General features: G+C 43.0%; 1 protein-coding gene across 1 annotated transcript; it reads left to right on the top strand.

Moving 5' to 3' along the window:
* The first annotated feature begins 3,606 nt into the window (after positions 1-3,606).
* Positions 3,607-12,516, top strand: LOC118727328 (filaggrin-like). The gene is made up of 3 exons (XM_045586691.1): positions 3,607-3,639; positions 6,432-6,590; positions 7,128-12,516. The coding sequence occupies exons 2-3, from the start codon at positions 6,453-6,455 to the stop codon at positions 12,189-12,191; spliced, it is 5,202 nt and encodes a 1,733-aa protein (XP_045442647.1). The 5' UTR covers positions 3,607-3,639; positions 6,432-6,452; the 3' UTR covers positions 12,192-12,516.
* Positions 12,517-13,955: the final 1,439 nt, after the last annotated feature.

Here is a 13,955-nt window from a genome sequence, read left to right as displayed (position 1 = left end):
TACTTATCTTCAACTACAATATGAGGAGACTAGACTGGTTAATTGCCAAAATCTCATCCAGTTCAAGATTCTCTAGGCAATAACAGAGAATGAACTAGCCCCAAAGATAATGGTTTTCATGTTTGGACAATTCTGATATTAAAAAGTTCTTCCTTGTACAAAGTCAAAATATGCCTCCAATGGGTTCTGTCCATTTATCTGAGTTTTTTATACAATTTAAGTATAATCTCTCTCCCATATAACCACCATTCATATAATGAAGACAGGTATTAATCTCGCATCCATCTGCTTCTCACTTGGTTCCTTCATCTACCTAATCATTCTACTTACTTTACTCAGAACACATAACAACTGTCCATTTCCCTATTAAAAAGTGGTCATTAGACCTGAACAAACAGTCACAGAAACAAGCTGACAAATGCCAAGAGAACAACACTGCCACTTATGTTGTTCTGGCAAATACATCTTTTAATGCAACCCAAATCAGCATTACCTTTTCAGCTACTACATCACGCTGTCACTGTCACCATACCCTTCTTTTACTTATGTGTTCTTCCCAGTCTTTATGATGTTGAATTTAGCAAAGTCAGAATTTTACTTTTATTTCTGTAAGATTCATTTTATGAAATTTGGGCTATTTGGTGAGACAAGCTGAAATCTCAAATCCTCAGTCTATCCTAAGAAATTTTGCCATCTGTTGACATTTTCATCTAAGTTATTGATAAAATATAATGATCAGAACATGGTCAATAAAACAGTCCTGAAACAGACTTTTAGAGACTGCCCTCCATAATAACATAAATATGCAAGATTTAAATTTCCAGGCCATCAAAAGGTTAGATCCCAGTTTACCCCATCCTTTCTCTCTCGTCTCTTCTTTCTGCTGCCCCTGCAATAATACCTGCAGATAAGAATGCCCAGGACTTTGGGCACTTTGAGAGAACCACTGTTTTAAACAGTAAACATATAAAGAAAGGTAACAAAAATAAAAGTCCACACCCAGTACAACGTGATGTACTGGAAATAATGTGGGAGTTGGAATCAGAAGACCTGGAATTGATCCTAGTTTTGTAACTTACTCGCTGGGTAACCTTGGGCATCATATCCCTATCAGTTTCCTCATCTCAAAAATAGGGATAATAATGATGACATCATGATATTGTTCTGAACATTAGAAGCAATATGTGCAAAATCTTAGTACATGATTGGCACATAATAGGCATGAAATATAGTATTATTATTATTATTATTACAGCATGGAGAGAGAGAGAGATAAAAAACACAATAGCTACATGCACACAAAGACAATTAAAACCAAGAGGAGGAGAAAATGAATATTTGAGTTCTGTGAATGTTAATTAATTTTCCACAAAAGAAAGAAGTAATGGTCAAATAAAGTTAGAAATGACAATGTTAAAGTTTTTAAAACCCCAAACATTTTTCTATCTCATTGGCTCTAAATAAGATAATCTCCATACTTACATTTTTTATCTGATCGTGTCCTAAAAATTGTTATAGGGTCCTGGCACACTAAAGATTGTGACCCAAGCATTACAGAGTAAGAAGCAACACAATCTGGGAGGTGGGGTGCAGGCATATAAGCAAATAATTAAAATAAAACATGACCAGTGTTACCAGAGAGATAAAGTTCTATATATGAGGGAATAGCTATCTATTTGTAGATATCAGGTAAGGCTTTATGAAGAAGATAATGATTATCAAGGGTCTTCAAAGATGAAGAGAAGGTAAGGTTGAGGGACTGTCCAGTTAATAAGGATAGCATTCAGAGATTGTGAACAGTGGTGGACCACAGAGATTTCATCCAAGGAATTTTTATCAGTCTAGAGTTACTTTCACATAAAATAGAGGTGATAAGAGAAGCATCAAGAAAGATACAGATTTGGCCGAAACTGGTTTGGCTCAGTGGATAGAGTGTCGGCCTTCAGACTGAAAGGTCCCGGGTTCGATTCTGGTCAAGGGCATATACCTTGGTTGCAGGCACATCCCCAGTGGCGGGGGGGGGGGGGGGGGGGGGTAGGGGGCAGCAGCTGATCGATGTTTCTCTCTCATTGATGTTTCTCTCTATCCCTCCCCCTTCCTCTCTGTAAAAAATCAATAAAATATATTTTTTTTTAAAGAAAGATACAGATTTTTACCTATTGTGAAGGAGTTTGTATGACAGTAAAGCAGTTTGGAATTCTATAGGCAAGGAGAAGCCATGGAGGGAATGACAGGATGACATTAGGTGATTCAGGCAGCCTATTAGTAGAGGGGCTAGTTATGATACTGTTTACAAATGCTTCGTTGAAAGATGGTGAGTCCAGAATTAAAATTGCAGCACTGGATATAGGGAATAGGCCCACATACATAGAATATAAGGCCAGGTACAGTTTACATGATGTGGCATGATTATGGAGGTAAAGAATGGAGAGTAGTAAAAAATTACTTGGTGTAGCTTGAGAAAACCAGAGGATGGGGATGAAATTAACCAATATGTGGGCATCTGTAAGACAGTACATTTTGTTATAGGGGATGAGAATAAGTTCAGATTTAAACACTATGAACAGAGGTAAGTAAGACACATTCAAATAAAGATGTAAGGTCGGACATAGTCTGGAAACCAAGAGCAAGGTCAAAATAAGAGTCTCCTGTATATTTATGAGAATGAATTTTTTAAAAGCATGTTTTAACCCATAGGAAGATGTGGAAAATGTCTCTGATACACCAATGTGATAACCTTGAAAACAATGTAAAATAGACTAATGATTCTTGCCTAATAAACTCATGCTAGATCCTAGTGATTACACTTATAATCCAAAAGCTCATTGTCTTGCTCTCTTCCGAAAAGACAAAATTAAATTTGCCTCTTTTCTCTCCCTTCATCATAATTTCTAAAAGAACATTCATCCCATGGCAAGTTCTCCCAGTATCCAGCAATGGAATTCATTAATAAAAAGGGACATGCAGCCTGATCGGAGTTGCTCAGTTGGTTGACCATGGTCCTGTGTATTGGAAGGTTGTCAGTTTGGTTCCCAGTCAGGGAATATACCTGGGATGCAGATTCAATTCCCAGGTGGGGAGTGTATGGAAGGCAACCAATCGATGTTTCTCTCTTGTACTGATATCTCTCTCTCTCCCCTTTCTTTCTCTAAGGATGTCCTTGGATGAGGACTTGTTTTAGTGCAGGTAGGTGATTGTGATGTCTTCCTACCATAGCTTAAAGTTTCCCGTGAATACATATTCTATCCCTTTAAGGACAAGCATAAGATAGTGCATTTATCAATAGATATTTATCAAGCACCTACCAAGTCAATTTTTAAAAAGTAAGTGTGAACACTGCACACAAAGAACCTATAATATCCAAAGGAAACCTTCTATAAAGTCTCCAATATATGGGGTTCATATAATTTTGGAACTTAATCAATCAAGTACAAATGAGTACGTGAGGAAGTTAAGAAGTAAACACTAGAGAAATAGAGGTGGAGATGTGGGCGGGTCTGGGTTTGGTTAGAAATGAATCAGACCAACCTACAGAGGATGGCTCCTCCTTGGACAGGCGGATATAAAAAGGTTATCATCACAGAACTTCAGCACCCAGCAAGCTCCTTCTGGCTGCATTCTACTTGCTCTTCTGGTGAAGTAAGTAAGAGGGGATGCATCTAGCTTTGCCTACTTGGTGTTAAGCATGATAGAATTCTGGATGTTCTTGTATTCTAAGGCAAAAAGTTCTGGGTGTGCAACAAGCATGTCAAACTCAAAGGCTAACATGGGCCAGATAAATCGGGCATGCAGCCCGTGGGCCATGAGTTTGATATGGTTTGTGTACGGGGTTCTTTACCTTTGCTGGAACTGTTACTAAAAGTTTATTTCAATGCAGAAGAAAAATAAGGGTATAGTTGTTGTTTTTTTCTATGAGGCTATTTAGTATTCTCTTCATATTACTATAGTTTCCATTTATTCATTCAACAAATGTATATTAACTACCTTATTTTGCCAAGTGCTGCTTTTAGCTGATTATGTAACAGTGAACAAGATAATCTCCCTACTCTTAAGAGGTTACATTTTAGTAGGAGAAGACTTTCAGTAAGTAATGAATAAGTAAAATTTCACAGATTAATAAAAATAATGAAGAAAATAAGTGAGTGATGAGGTAGAGTAATAGGAGGAGAGAACTTAGGTGCAGGAAAAGAATGGCCAGGAAATACCTCTCTGGAGAATTATCTTTTGAGCTGAGATCTTAAAGAAAAAAAGAACAAGTCAAGGCAAAGTTCAAGATTTTTAAAGCAGAAGTACATTTTTTTTGAAGATGAAAAAAAAGAAGCTAGTGTGCCTAGAGTATATTTAACTAGAGGAACAGGAGTATATAATGTCAGAAAGACAGACTAGGGTAGACCATGTAAGAAGGAGCATAGCAGAGTTTGTACATCATTTTAAGTACTTGAGAAGTCATTGACTGGGGCAGTAACACAATTGAGAGCACATTTTAAAAATACCATTTTGGGCTGCTAAGTGGGAAAAGTGATAATAAAATCACAAAAGTCAGAGCAGAGAGATGGGTGGGCTGTAGTTTTAGGTAAGAGATGATGAGAATACTAGAAATGGTGAGAAAAAAAACTCTTTGCTAGAGCCCAAATCTAGTTTATATCCCCATCTTTTTTCACCATCTACCCACCTCCCTCCCTTTTGGCAATTATCAGCTTTTTCTCTGTATCTATGGATCTGTTTCTGTTTGGTTTGTTCATTTGTTGTGGTTTTTTATTGATTCCACAAATAAGTGAAATCATGTTATTGGTCTTTCTCTGACTGACATATATTACTTGGAAAAATTACCCTCTAAATTCATTCCTATTGTTGAAAATGACAAGATTTCATTCCTTTTTTTAATGCTGATTAATATTTCATTATGTATCTGTACCACATATTCTTTATCCATTCATTGATCAATAGGCACCGTGGTTGCTTCCATATCTTCTTGGCTATTGTAAATAATGCTGCAATGAACACAACATGCATATATCTTTTAGAAGTAGTGTTTTTGTTTCTTTCAGAAATATGAAGATAACATTTTGTTGTCTTCTGGCTGCCATGGTTTCATTTTAAAAGCCAGATGTCAGTCTTATTGTTGTTCCTTTCAGGACAACATGTGTTTCTCTGGCTGCTTGTAAGATTTCCTCATTCTTTAAGTGTTCAACAGCTTGAATTTTTTAAATCAAATATGTAGGTATGGGTTTCTTTTATATATATGCTTGAAATTAATAATATATTTTGAATATATGCCTGATAACTTTTATTAGTTTTAGAAAATCTCATTATTTAAAAATCTCCCCCAATACTGTACCTCACTTCAAAGTTAAATGTAGTCTCAATAATTATCACAATCTTGATAGCATTCTGATACCTACACACACACACACACACCAGCTTTTTAGTTGTTGTCAAAGAAAGGTTACTCTGAAACAACTTATAAGCCAAGGCACAAAGTGGTCTTTTTTAAACTGAATCATAACAGACCATCTAGTAACTTCCTATCACTCCTAGAATAAAATACACCTACACTACCCTATTTAGAAGATCTTCATTATCTGACCCTGCCTACATCTCTGACTTTTAATTTATATCACTCCTCATTTGACCAAATGTTCTGGAGTTGGGTTTGTTTTTGTTTGTTTGTTTTTCTATATTGCAAACATGAAAAGCTGATGCCCATGTTAGATACACTGCACAACTCCCTTTACCTCAAAGTCTTTAATCAATAAGGTTAGTTTCTTCCTGGTTGTCCATTTTTAACCCAAATATGTCGTTTACCACAAAATTTCTGATTGGTCTAAAATATCTCCAAAACTCTATATGCTATGCTATTCCTTAAGTGGCAAAGTAAAAGCCAGTCAACAACAACAACAAAAAATATTATGGAAAAGCCATTAAAGTCATACCATCCAATTGAAAATATTGTAACCATCATGAGTTGTTGGGGGGGGGGGGGAGAGAAAGAATATTCAATCAGAGTCACTTGGTTTTCAGGACATTATCTCTCAACAAAATGATCAATTAGCAGATTTGCTTCTAGAGAATTGATTTTCAGCTAATTGATATGAGTAAATTCTGCTGCTTTTGATCAGTGGCTTCCTACTATCTTACTGTAGGAAAAAAGGATCGTCTTATCTTGGGCACAGTGAGATCTATGAAACTATCTAAATCCTGCTATAAATGGGTTCCTGAACAAGAAATAGACAGGTTTCATAATTCATTCAAACTTTCTGTTCATTTTCACTATGTACATAATAAAGCAAAGTTTTCAGAGCTAACTTCCATTTTAAAAGATGAACTTTAGGAGATAATGTAGGTTTAAAATGTGAAAAATCACAATAATAATTGATATGATCTAAAAATATATATATATAAGAAAAGTACACTTTTATTTTTCTTTCTAGGTTCAGCTATATTTCCAAAGGATGTCTACTCTTCTGGAAAACATCATTGCCATCATTGACCTATTCCATCAATATTCAGACAAAGACAAAGAAACTGAAACACTGAGCAAAGAAGAGCTGAAGGAACTTCTGGAAGTAGAGTTTCGCCCAATCCTGAAGGTAAAGATATTTGCCAGAATTAGAGTATAACACGTCAGTATTCATTAATAATCTCACAAAACTGAGTTGATCCCATATCAAAACGGATATAAATTTGTTTTCTCCCTTTATGTCTTTATATCCACCATACACATTCCCTCTATGAAGGATAATAATATGAATATTTAATGACAACGAAATAAATACCAGTTAGTTAGACCTTCACAATATTCTTCCTACATAATGAATATTAAGATAGTATATTTAAAAGATAGTTCAAGTATTGGCTTTATAATCTTTTGATATTTGAAGTAGGAAAAAGAGGAACTTGGCCAACAAATCTTTTCATGTCATCCCATGTATTTAATATTTGTTTCTTTGCCTCTATTACCTCTAATTTTCTCCTGAGTCACAATAATCTAAACTATATTAAAGACACCTGATTTGTTTTCAATTTAAGTAGCAAAAAATTCATATTACCTAAATTGACTTTTCATTATTTATTTAACCATGTAAGTCGGCCTAATGGACCCGCCCTCCTATATATCTTCTGTACAGAATCCAGATGACGTAGACACTGCTGAAGTCGTCATGGACATGCTTGACATAGACCACAACCAGAAATTAGACTTTGAAGAATTTTTTCTGATGTTATTCAATTTGGCCAAAGCATTCAATGACTCCAAAATGAGAAAGAATTTCCGATCATCAGGACAAAAACAGAAAAAGAAGGGACACCAAAAGAAACACGAAGAACATGATATAAAGGAAAACGAGGAGGAAGAGGAAATAGAAAGAAAATACAGGCATTCAAAGAGTGATGGAACAGGGAAAAAAGCAGACTTTGATACCAGAACAAGACAGGGACATAGTGATCGACGCTCCACGAACACCTCTAGGCAGTCAGGCCCGCATCATGCAGACACATCATCTCAGGGACACCACGGCTCATCCCGTGGGAAGTCTGGACAGAGCTCAGGAGGAAGACACCAGTCCCAGCATGGCCAGACCCATGACAGACACACACACTCGGGCACTGGACGTGGACAATCAGCTTCTGGGTCCAGGACCACCACACGTCGGGGATCCACCAGCAGTCAGGCCAGCGACAGCGAAGGACACTCTGGCCATCCAGGTAGACAGTCTGGCTCTACCCATGACAGGACTGGATCCACTTCAAGACAACACCATGGGTCTAGCCATGGCCAGTCACGAGACAGTTCTGCACACTCTGGCCCCCATGGAGGGCACAGAGCCCAGCATGGGCACTCTGAGGACACCCAGGGACAACCAGACTCTGATGCAGGAACAATCCAGGGACATAGTCATCGACGCTCCACAGACACCTCTAGGCATCATGCAGACACATCCTCTCGGCGTCCCCACAGCTCATCCCGTGGGCCGTCCGGACAGAGCGCAGGAGGAAGACACCAGTCCCAGCATGGCCAGTCCCTTGACAGCCATGACAGCCACACACACTCGGGCACTGGACGTGGACAATCAGCTTCTGGGTCCAGGACCACCACACGTCGGGGATCCACCAGCAGTCAGGCCAGCGACAGCGAAGGACACTCTGGCCATTCAGGTAGACAGTCTGGCTCTTCCCATGACAGGACTGGATCCACTTCAAGACAACACCATGGGTCTAGCCAAGGCCAGTCACGAGACAGTTCTACACACTCTGGCCCCCATGGAGGGCACAGAGCCCAGCATGGGCACTCTGAGGACACTCAGGGACACCCAGACTCTGATGAAGGAACAAGCCAGGGACATAGTCATCGACGCTCCACAGACACCTCTAGGCATCATGCAGACACATCCTCTCGGCGTCCCCACAGCTCATCCCGTGGGCCATCCGGACAGAGCGCAGGAGGAAGACACCAGTCCCAGCATGGCCAGACCCTTGACAGCCACACACACTCGGGCACTGGACGTGGACAATCAGCTTCTGGGTCCAGGACCACCACACGTCGGGGATCCACCAGCAGTCAGGCCAGCGACAGCGAAGGACACTCTAGCCATTCAGGTAGACAGTCTAGCCCTACCCATGACAGGACTGGATCCACTTCAAGACAACACCATGGGTCTAGCCATGGCCAGTCACGAGACAGTTCTGCACACTCAGGCCCCCAGGGAGGGCACAGAGCCCAGCATGGGCACTCTGAGGACACCCAGGGACAACCAGACTCTGATGCAGGAACAATCCAGGGACATAGTCATCGACGCTCCACAGACACCTCTAGGCATCATGCAGACACATCCTCTCGGCGTCCTCACGGCTCATCCCGTGGGCCGTCCGGACAGAGCGCAGGAGGAAGACACCAGTCCCAGCATGGCCAGACCCTTGACAGCCACACACACTCGGGCACTGAACATGGACAATCAGCTTCTGGGTCCAGGACCACCACACGTCGGGGATCCACCAGCAGTCAGGCCAGCGACAGCGAAGGACACTCTAGCCATTCAGGTAGACAGTCTAGCTCTACCCATGACAGGACTGGATCCACTTCAAGACAACACCATGGGTCTAGCCAAGGCCAGTCACGAGACAGTTCTACACACTCTGGCCCCCATGGAGGGCACAGAGCCCAGCATGGGCACTCTGAGGACACTCAGGGACACCCAGACTCTGATGTAGGAACAAGCCAGGGACATAGTCATCGACGCTCCACAGACACCTCTAGGCATCATGCAGACACATCCTCTCGGAGTCCCCACAGCTCATCCCGTGGGCCGTCCGGACAGAGCGCAGGAGGAAGACACCAGTCCCAGCATGGCCAGTCCCTTGACAGCCACACACACTCGGGCACTGGACATGGACAATCAGCTTCTGGGTCCAGGACCACCACACGTCGGGGATCCACCAGCAGTCAGGCCAGCGACAGCGAAGGACACTCTGGCCATTCAGGTAGACAGTCTGGCTCTACCCATGACAGGACTGGATCCACTTCAAGACAACACCATGGGTCTAGCCATGGCCAGTCACGAGACAGTTCTACACACTCTGGCCCCCATGGAGGGCACAGAGCCCAGCATGGGCACTCTGAGGACACCCAGGGACACCCAGACTCTGATGCAGGAACAAGCCAGGGACATAGTCATCGACGCTCCACAGACACCTCTAGGCATCATGCAGACACATCCTCTCGGCGTCCCCACGGCTCATCCCGTGGGCCGTCCGGACAGAGCGCAGGAGGAAGACACCAGTCCCAGCATGGCCAGTCCCTTGACAGCCACACACACTCGGGCACTGGACATGGACAATCAGCTTCTGGGTCCAGGACCACCACACGTCGGGGATCCACCAGCAGTCAGGCCAGCGACAGCGAAGGACACTCTAGCCATTCAGGTAGACAGTCTGGCTCTACCCATGACAGGACTGGATCCACTTCAAGACAACACCATGGGTCTAGCCAAGGCCAGTCACGAGACAGTTCTACACACTCTGGCCCCCATGGAGGGCACAGAGCCCAGCATGGGCACTCTGAGGACACTCAGGGACACCCAGACTCTGATGCAGGAACAAGCCAGGGACATAGTCATCGACGCTCCACAGACACCTCTAGGCATCATGCAGACACATCCTCTCGGCGTCCCCACAGCTCATCCCGTGGGCCGTCCGGACAGAGCGCAGGAGGAAGACACCAGTCCCAGCATGGCCAGTCCCTTGACAGCCGTGACAGCCACACACACTCGGGCACTGGACATGGACAATCAGCTTCTGGGTCCAGGACCACCACACGTCAAGGATCCACTAACAGTCAGGCCAGTGACAGCGAAGGACACTCTGGCCATTCAGGTAGACAGTCTGGCTCTTCCCATGACAGGACTGGATCCACTTCAAGACAACACCATGGGTCTAGCCATGGCCAGTCACGAGACAGTTCTGCACACTCAGGCCCCCAGGGAGGGCACAGAGCCCAGCATGGGCACTCTGAGGACACCCAGGGACAACCAGACTCTGATGCAGGAACAAGCCAGGGACATAGTCATCGACGCTCCACAGACACCTCTAGGCATCATGCAGACACATCCTCTCGGCGTCCTCACGGCTCATCCCGTGGGCCGTCCGGACAGAGCGCAGGAGGAAGACACCAGTCCCAGCATGGCCAGTCCCTTGACAGCCATGACAGCCACACACACTCGGGCACTGGACATGGACAATCAGCTTCTGGGTCCAGGACCACCACACGTCGGGGATCCACCAGCAGTCAGGCCAGCGACAGCGAAGGACACTCTAGCCATTCAGGTAGACAGTCTAGCTCTACCCATGACAGGACTGGATCCACTTCAAGACAACACCATGGGTCTAGCCAAGGCCAGTCACGAGACAGTTCTACACACTCTGGCCCCCATGGAGGGCACAGAGCCCAGCATGGGCACTCTGAGGACACCCAGGGACACCCAGACTCTGATGTAGGAACAAGCCAGGGACATAGTCATCGACGCTCCACAGACACCTCTAGGCATCATGCAGACACATCCTCTCGGCGTCCCCACAGCTCATCCCGTGGGCCGTCCGGACAGAGCGCAGGAGAAAGACACCAGTCCCAGCATGGCCAGTCCCTTGACAGCCACACACACTCGGGCACTGGACGTGGACAATCAGCTTCTGGGTCCAGGACCACCACACGTCAAGGATCCACTAACAGTCAGGCCAGTGACAGCGAAGGACACTCTAACCATTCAGGTAGACAGTCTAGCTCTACCCATGACAGGACTGGATCCACTTCAAGACAACACCATGGGTCTAGCCATGGCCAGTCACGAGACAGTTCTACATACTCTGGCCCCCATGGAGGGCACAGAGCACAGCATGGGCACTCTGACGACTCCCAGGGACACCCAGACTCTGATGCAGGAACAAGCCAGGGACATAGTCATCGACGGTCCGCAGACACCTCTAGACAGTCAGTCCCGCATCATGCAGACACATCCTCTCAGGGACTCCACGGCTCAGCCCGTGGTCCCTCTGGACAGAGCTCAGGAGGAAGACACCAGTCCCAGCATGGCCAGTCCCTTGACAGCCACACACACTCGGGCACTGGACGTGGACAATCAGCTTCTGGGTCCAGGACCACCACACGTCGGGGATCCACCAGCAGTCAGGCCAGCGACAGCGAAGGGCACTCTGGCCATTCAGGTAGACAGTCTGGCTCGACCCATGATAGGACTGGATCCACTTCAAGACAACATCATGGGTCCTCCCATGGACAATCTGGAGATAGCACTAAGCACTCGGGGTCCTATGAAGGGCCAACAGCCAGCGACAGCGAGTCCCAATCTTCCCATGGTGTGTCAGGATCTGGCAGTACACATATACAGAGACACCAGCATGAACAGGCAGGTGGTAGCTCCAGAAACTCAAGAAATAGAAATGGAGATAGTTCAGCTCAATCTGTTTACAGTGGGCACCATGGATTCAATATTATTCAGGCCAGTGAGACCAAAGTTGGAATACCTAAATCCCGTCACGTGGGATTTATACACAGACCTCTCTATGGAGAAGACTTTTCAAGATCCAATACATTAGGCAGTTATATAAATCCTGTGACATATGGTCAGTCAGGTGATAGTTTAAGGCAGCGGGGATTTAAACAACAATACTTTTATTCTGAGTGAGAGACAATAGAAATGTAATTAATTCAAAGAGTAAGAGAGGAACAACAGAAATTTGAATCAAGAATGTTTCATTATACTTACACATAGGTTATCTTCTATTATCTTTTTAACATATCATCTTACTTTTCTTTGGTGGTGGTTTCTTCTCATTCTCTGGGAAAGTTTTATCTTTATAACTTTAAAATGGTGAATGGAAAAAAGCAATGTTATGGACAGAGAAATTATGAAATGTATGACTATTTTGGTAAATAGGTTTATGTAATAATTTTTGAGGGATTAAAATTTAGAATCTCTTCAGTTTCATAGTATAATCTTTGCCAAAAATTAAAAAATGGGGTCAAAATTATAAAATCATCATTCCTGAGTCCAAAGCTGCTATACTACTATCGTGGCTAATATTGGTGCTTCTATTATGCTTCTATTGGAACTGTGTATTACTCTGTATTCATTAAAATCACCTTTCAGCATGTAGAATTCATAAAATGAATTGCATAAAAACTGAAAATAAACAATTGATCATATACCATAATTTGTGTCTTCTATGCTTATTTCTCATAAACCCCGAAAGACTTTTTTCCCCATGGTCTGAATTACAATCTTTTCCTCATCTCTAGCAACCTGTATGACCAAATCCTAGTTACAGAGAATGCAAAAATATTAAGGAGTCTAAAGAAGAAAGTACTTAATCAAATCCTATGTTTTTCTGTAACATAACCATTGTTCCACTTTGTCACCTACAGGGTGGAAAAGGCTTATCTCAATTGTTAATGGAATCATAATTATTATCAAAACATCAACCCAGATGGCTATTATCCAAGTCAAACCAAGATCAGGAAACACAAACTACTGCCCGTAGAACCTTTTTCCAAGACACTAGGAAATGTTTTCCAATGGAGACTAATGAGAGCAGAGAAATTATGCTAAAATTTATTGGAAATCAATAAAGAAAACATTCTTCTTCCTGGAAAGAAAATTCATGTACTTCATGAGTTAGTCCAGTGGATAAAGAGATAAGGGAAAAAATAGGAATCATGTGAACAAGATTCTATCATTAGAAGGAAAATCCCTCTGTGTGAATCGTATCCTAGATTCCTCCTTTGTAATAGGAGACCAGCGGGGATTCAGAGAATACCTAGACCATTGTTCACATTTAGCAGATGAGTCCATCACACAAATAATCTGCGCCACAATAACAACTAGAGCTTAAGTCTTTTTTAATTCTCTACTTAGTGGTTTTATAAACACACTTACAAAAGCTGTCTTTTTTTTCACTATTGCTTTAATAAATCAAGCTAAAGTGAAATTGTCAAAGTTTAACTGATCCCCAATGTGGATAAGGGAGTAAATAAAAAGCAACAACTTCATTTTTCTCATTAGCCTCAAATAATATCATGTCTATGTTTGTGCTCCACAAGCCACTAAAGGGGATCTGATCCACCTACTGGTCCCCTGCTTCCCTGCTTAAAGTGCTGTCCCTAAATTCCCATACAAGCTGCAAAATCCAGAAGGTGCCAGACCTGCTGACCTCATTGAGTTGCCACTGACACAGATAATGGAGCCACCGCCTCTCTTATGAGTCACTATTTGTCACCTTGCCTACAGTCTCACAAGCAGCTATTCAGCTACCACCGAGACCCTTCTTTCTCTAGAGTAGTCAAGCCTAACTGACAGGCTGAAGATAAAAGTTAGAATGAGAGAGACAGTGCAGACCTGGCTACCCAAGGAGGGAAGTATTGATGGAAAGACACTGACTGACCTTACAAC

The sequence above is a fragment of the Pipistrellus kuhlii genome, unplaced genomic scaffold (assembly GCF_014108245.1).
Source record: "Pipistrellus kuhlii isolate mPipKuh1 unplaced genomic scaffold, mPipKuh1.p scaffold_m20_p_24, whole genome shotgun sequence".
NCBI lineage: Eukaryota > Metazoa > Chordata > Mammalia > Chiroptera > Vespertilionidae > Pipistrellus > Pipistrellus kuhlii.
Note: the sequence above shows the minus strand (reverse complement) of the source record. Positions and strands in the feature narration are given on the sequence as shown.

Coding starts and splice junctions, on each gene's coding strand:
- LOC118727328 (XM_045586691.1), top strand. CDS start 6,453: ATGTCTACTCTTCTGGAAAACATCATTGCCATCATTGACCTATTCCAT. Junction 6,591..7,127: donor AGTTTCGCCCAATCCTGAAG/GTAAAGATATTT, acceptor TCTTCTGTACAG/AATCCAGATGACGTAGACAC.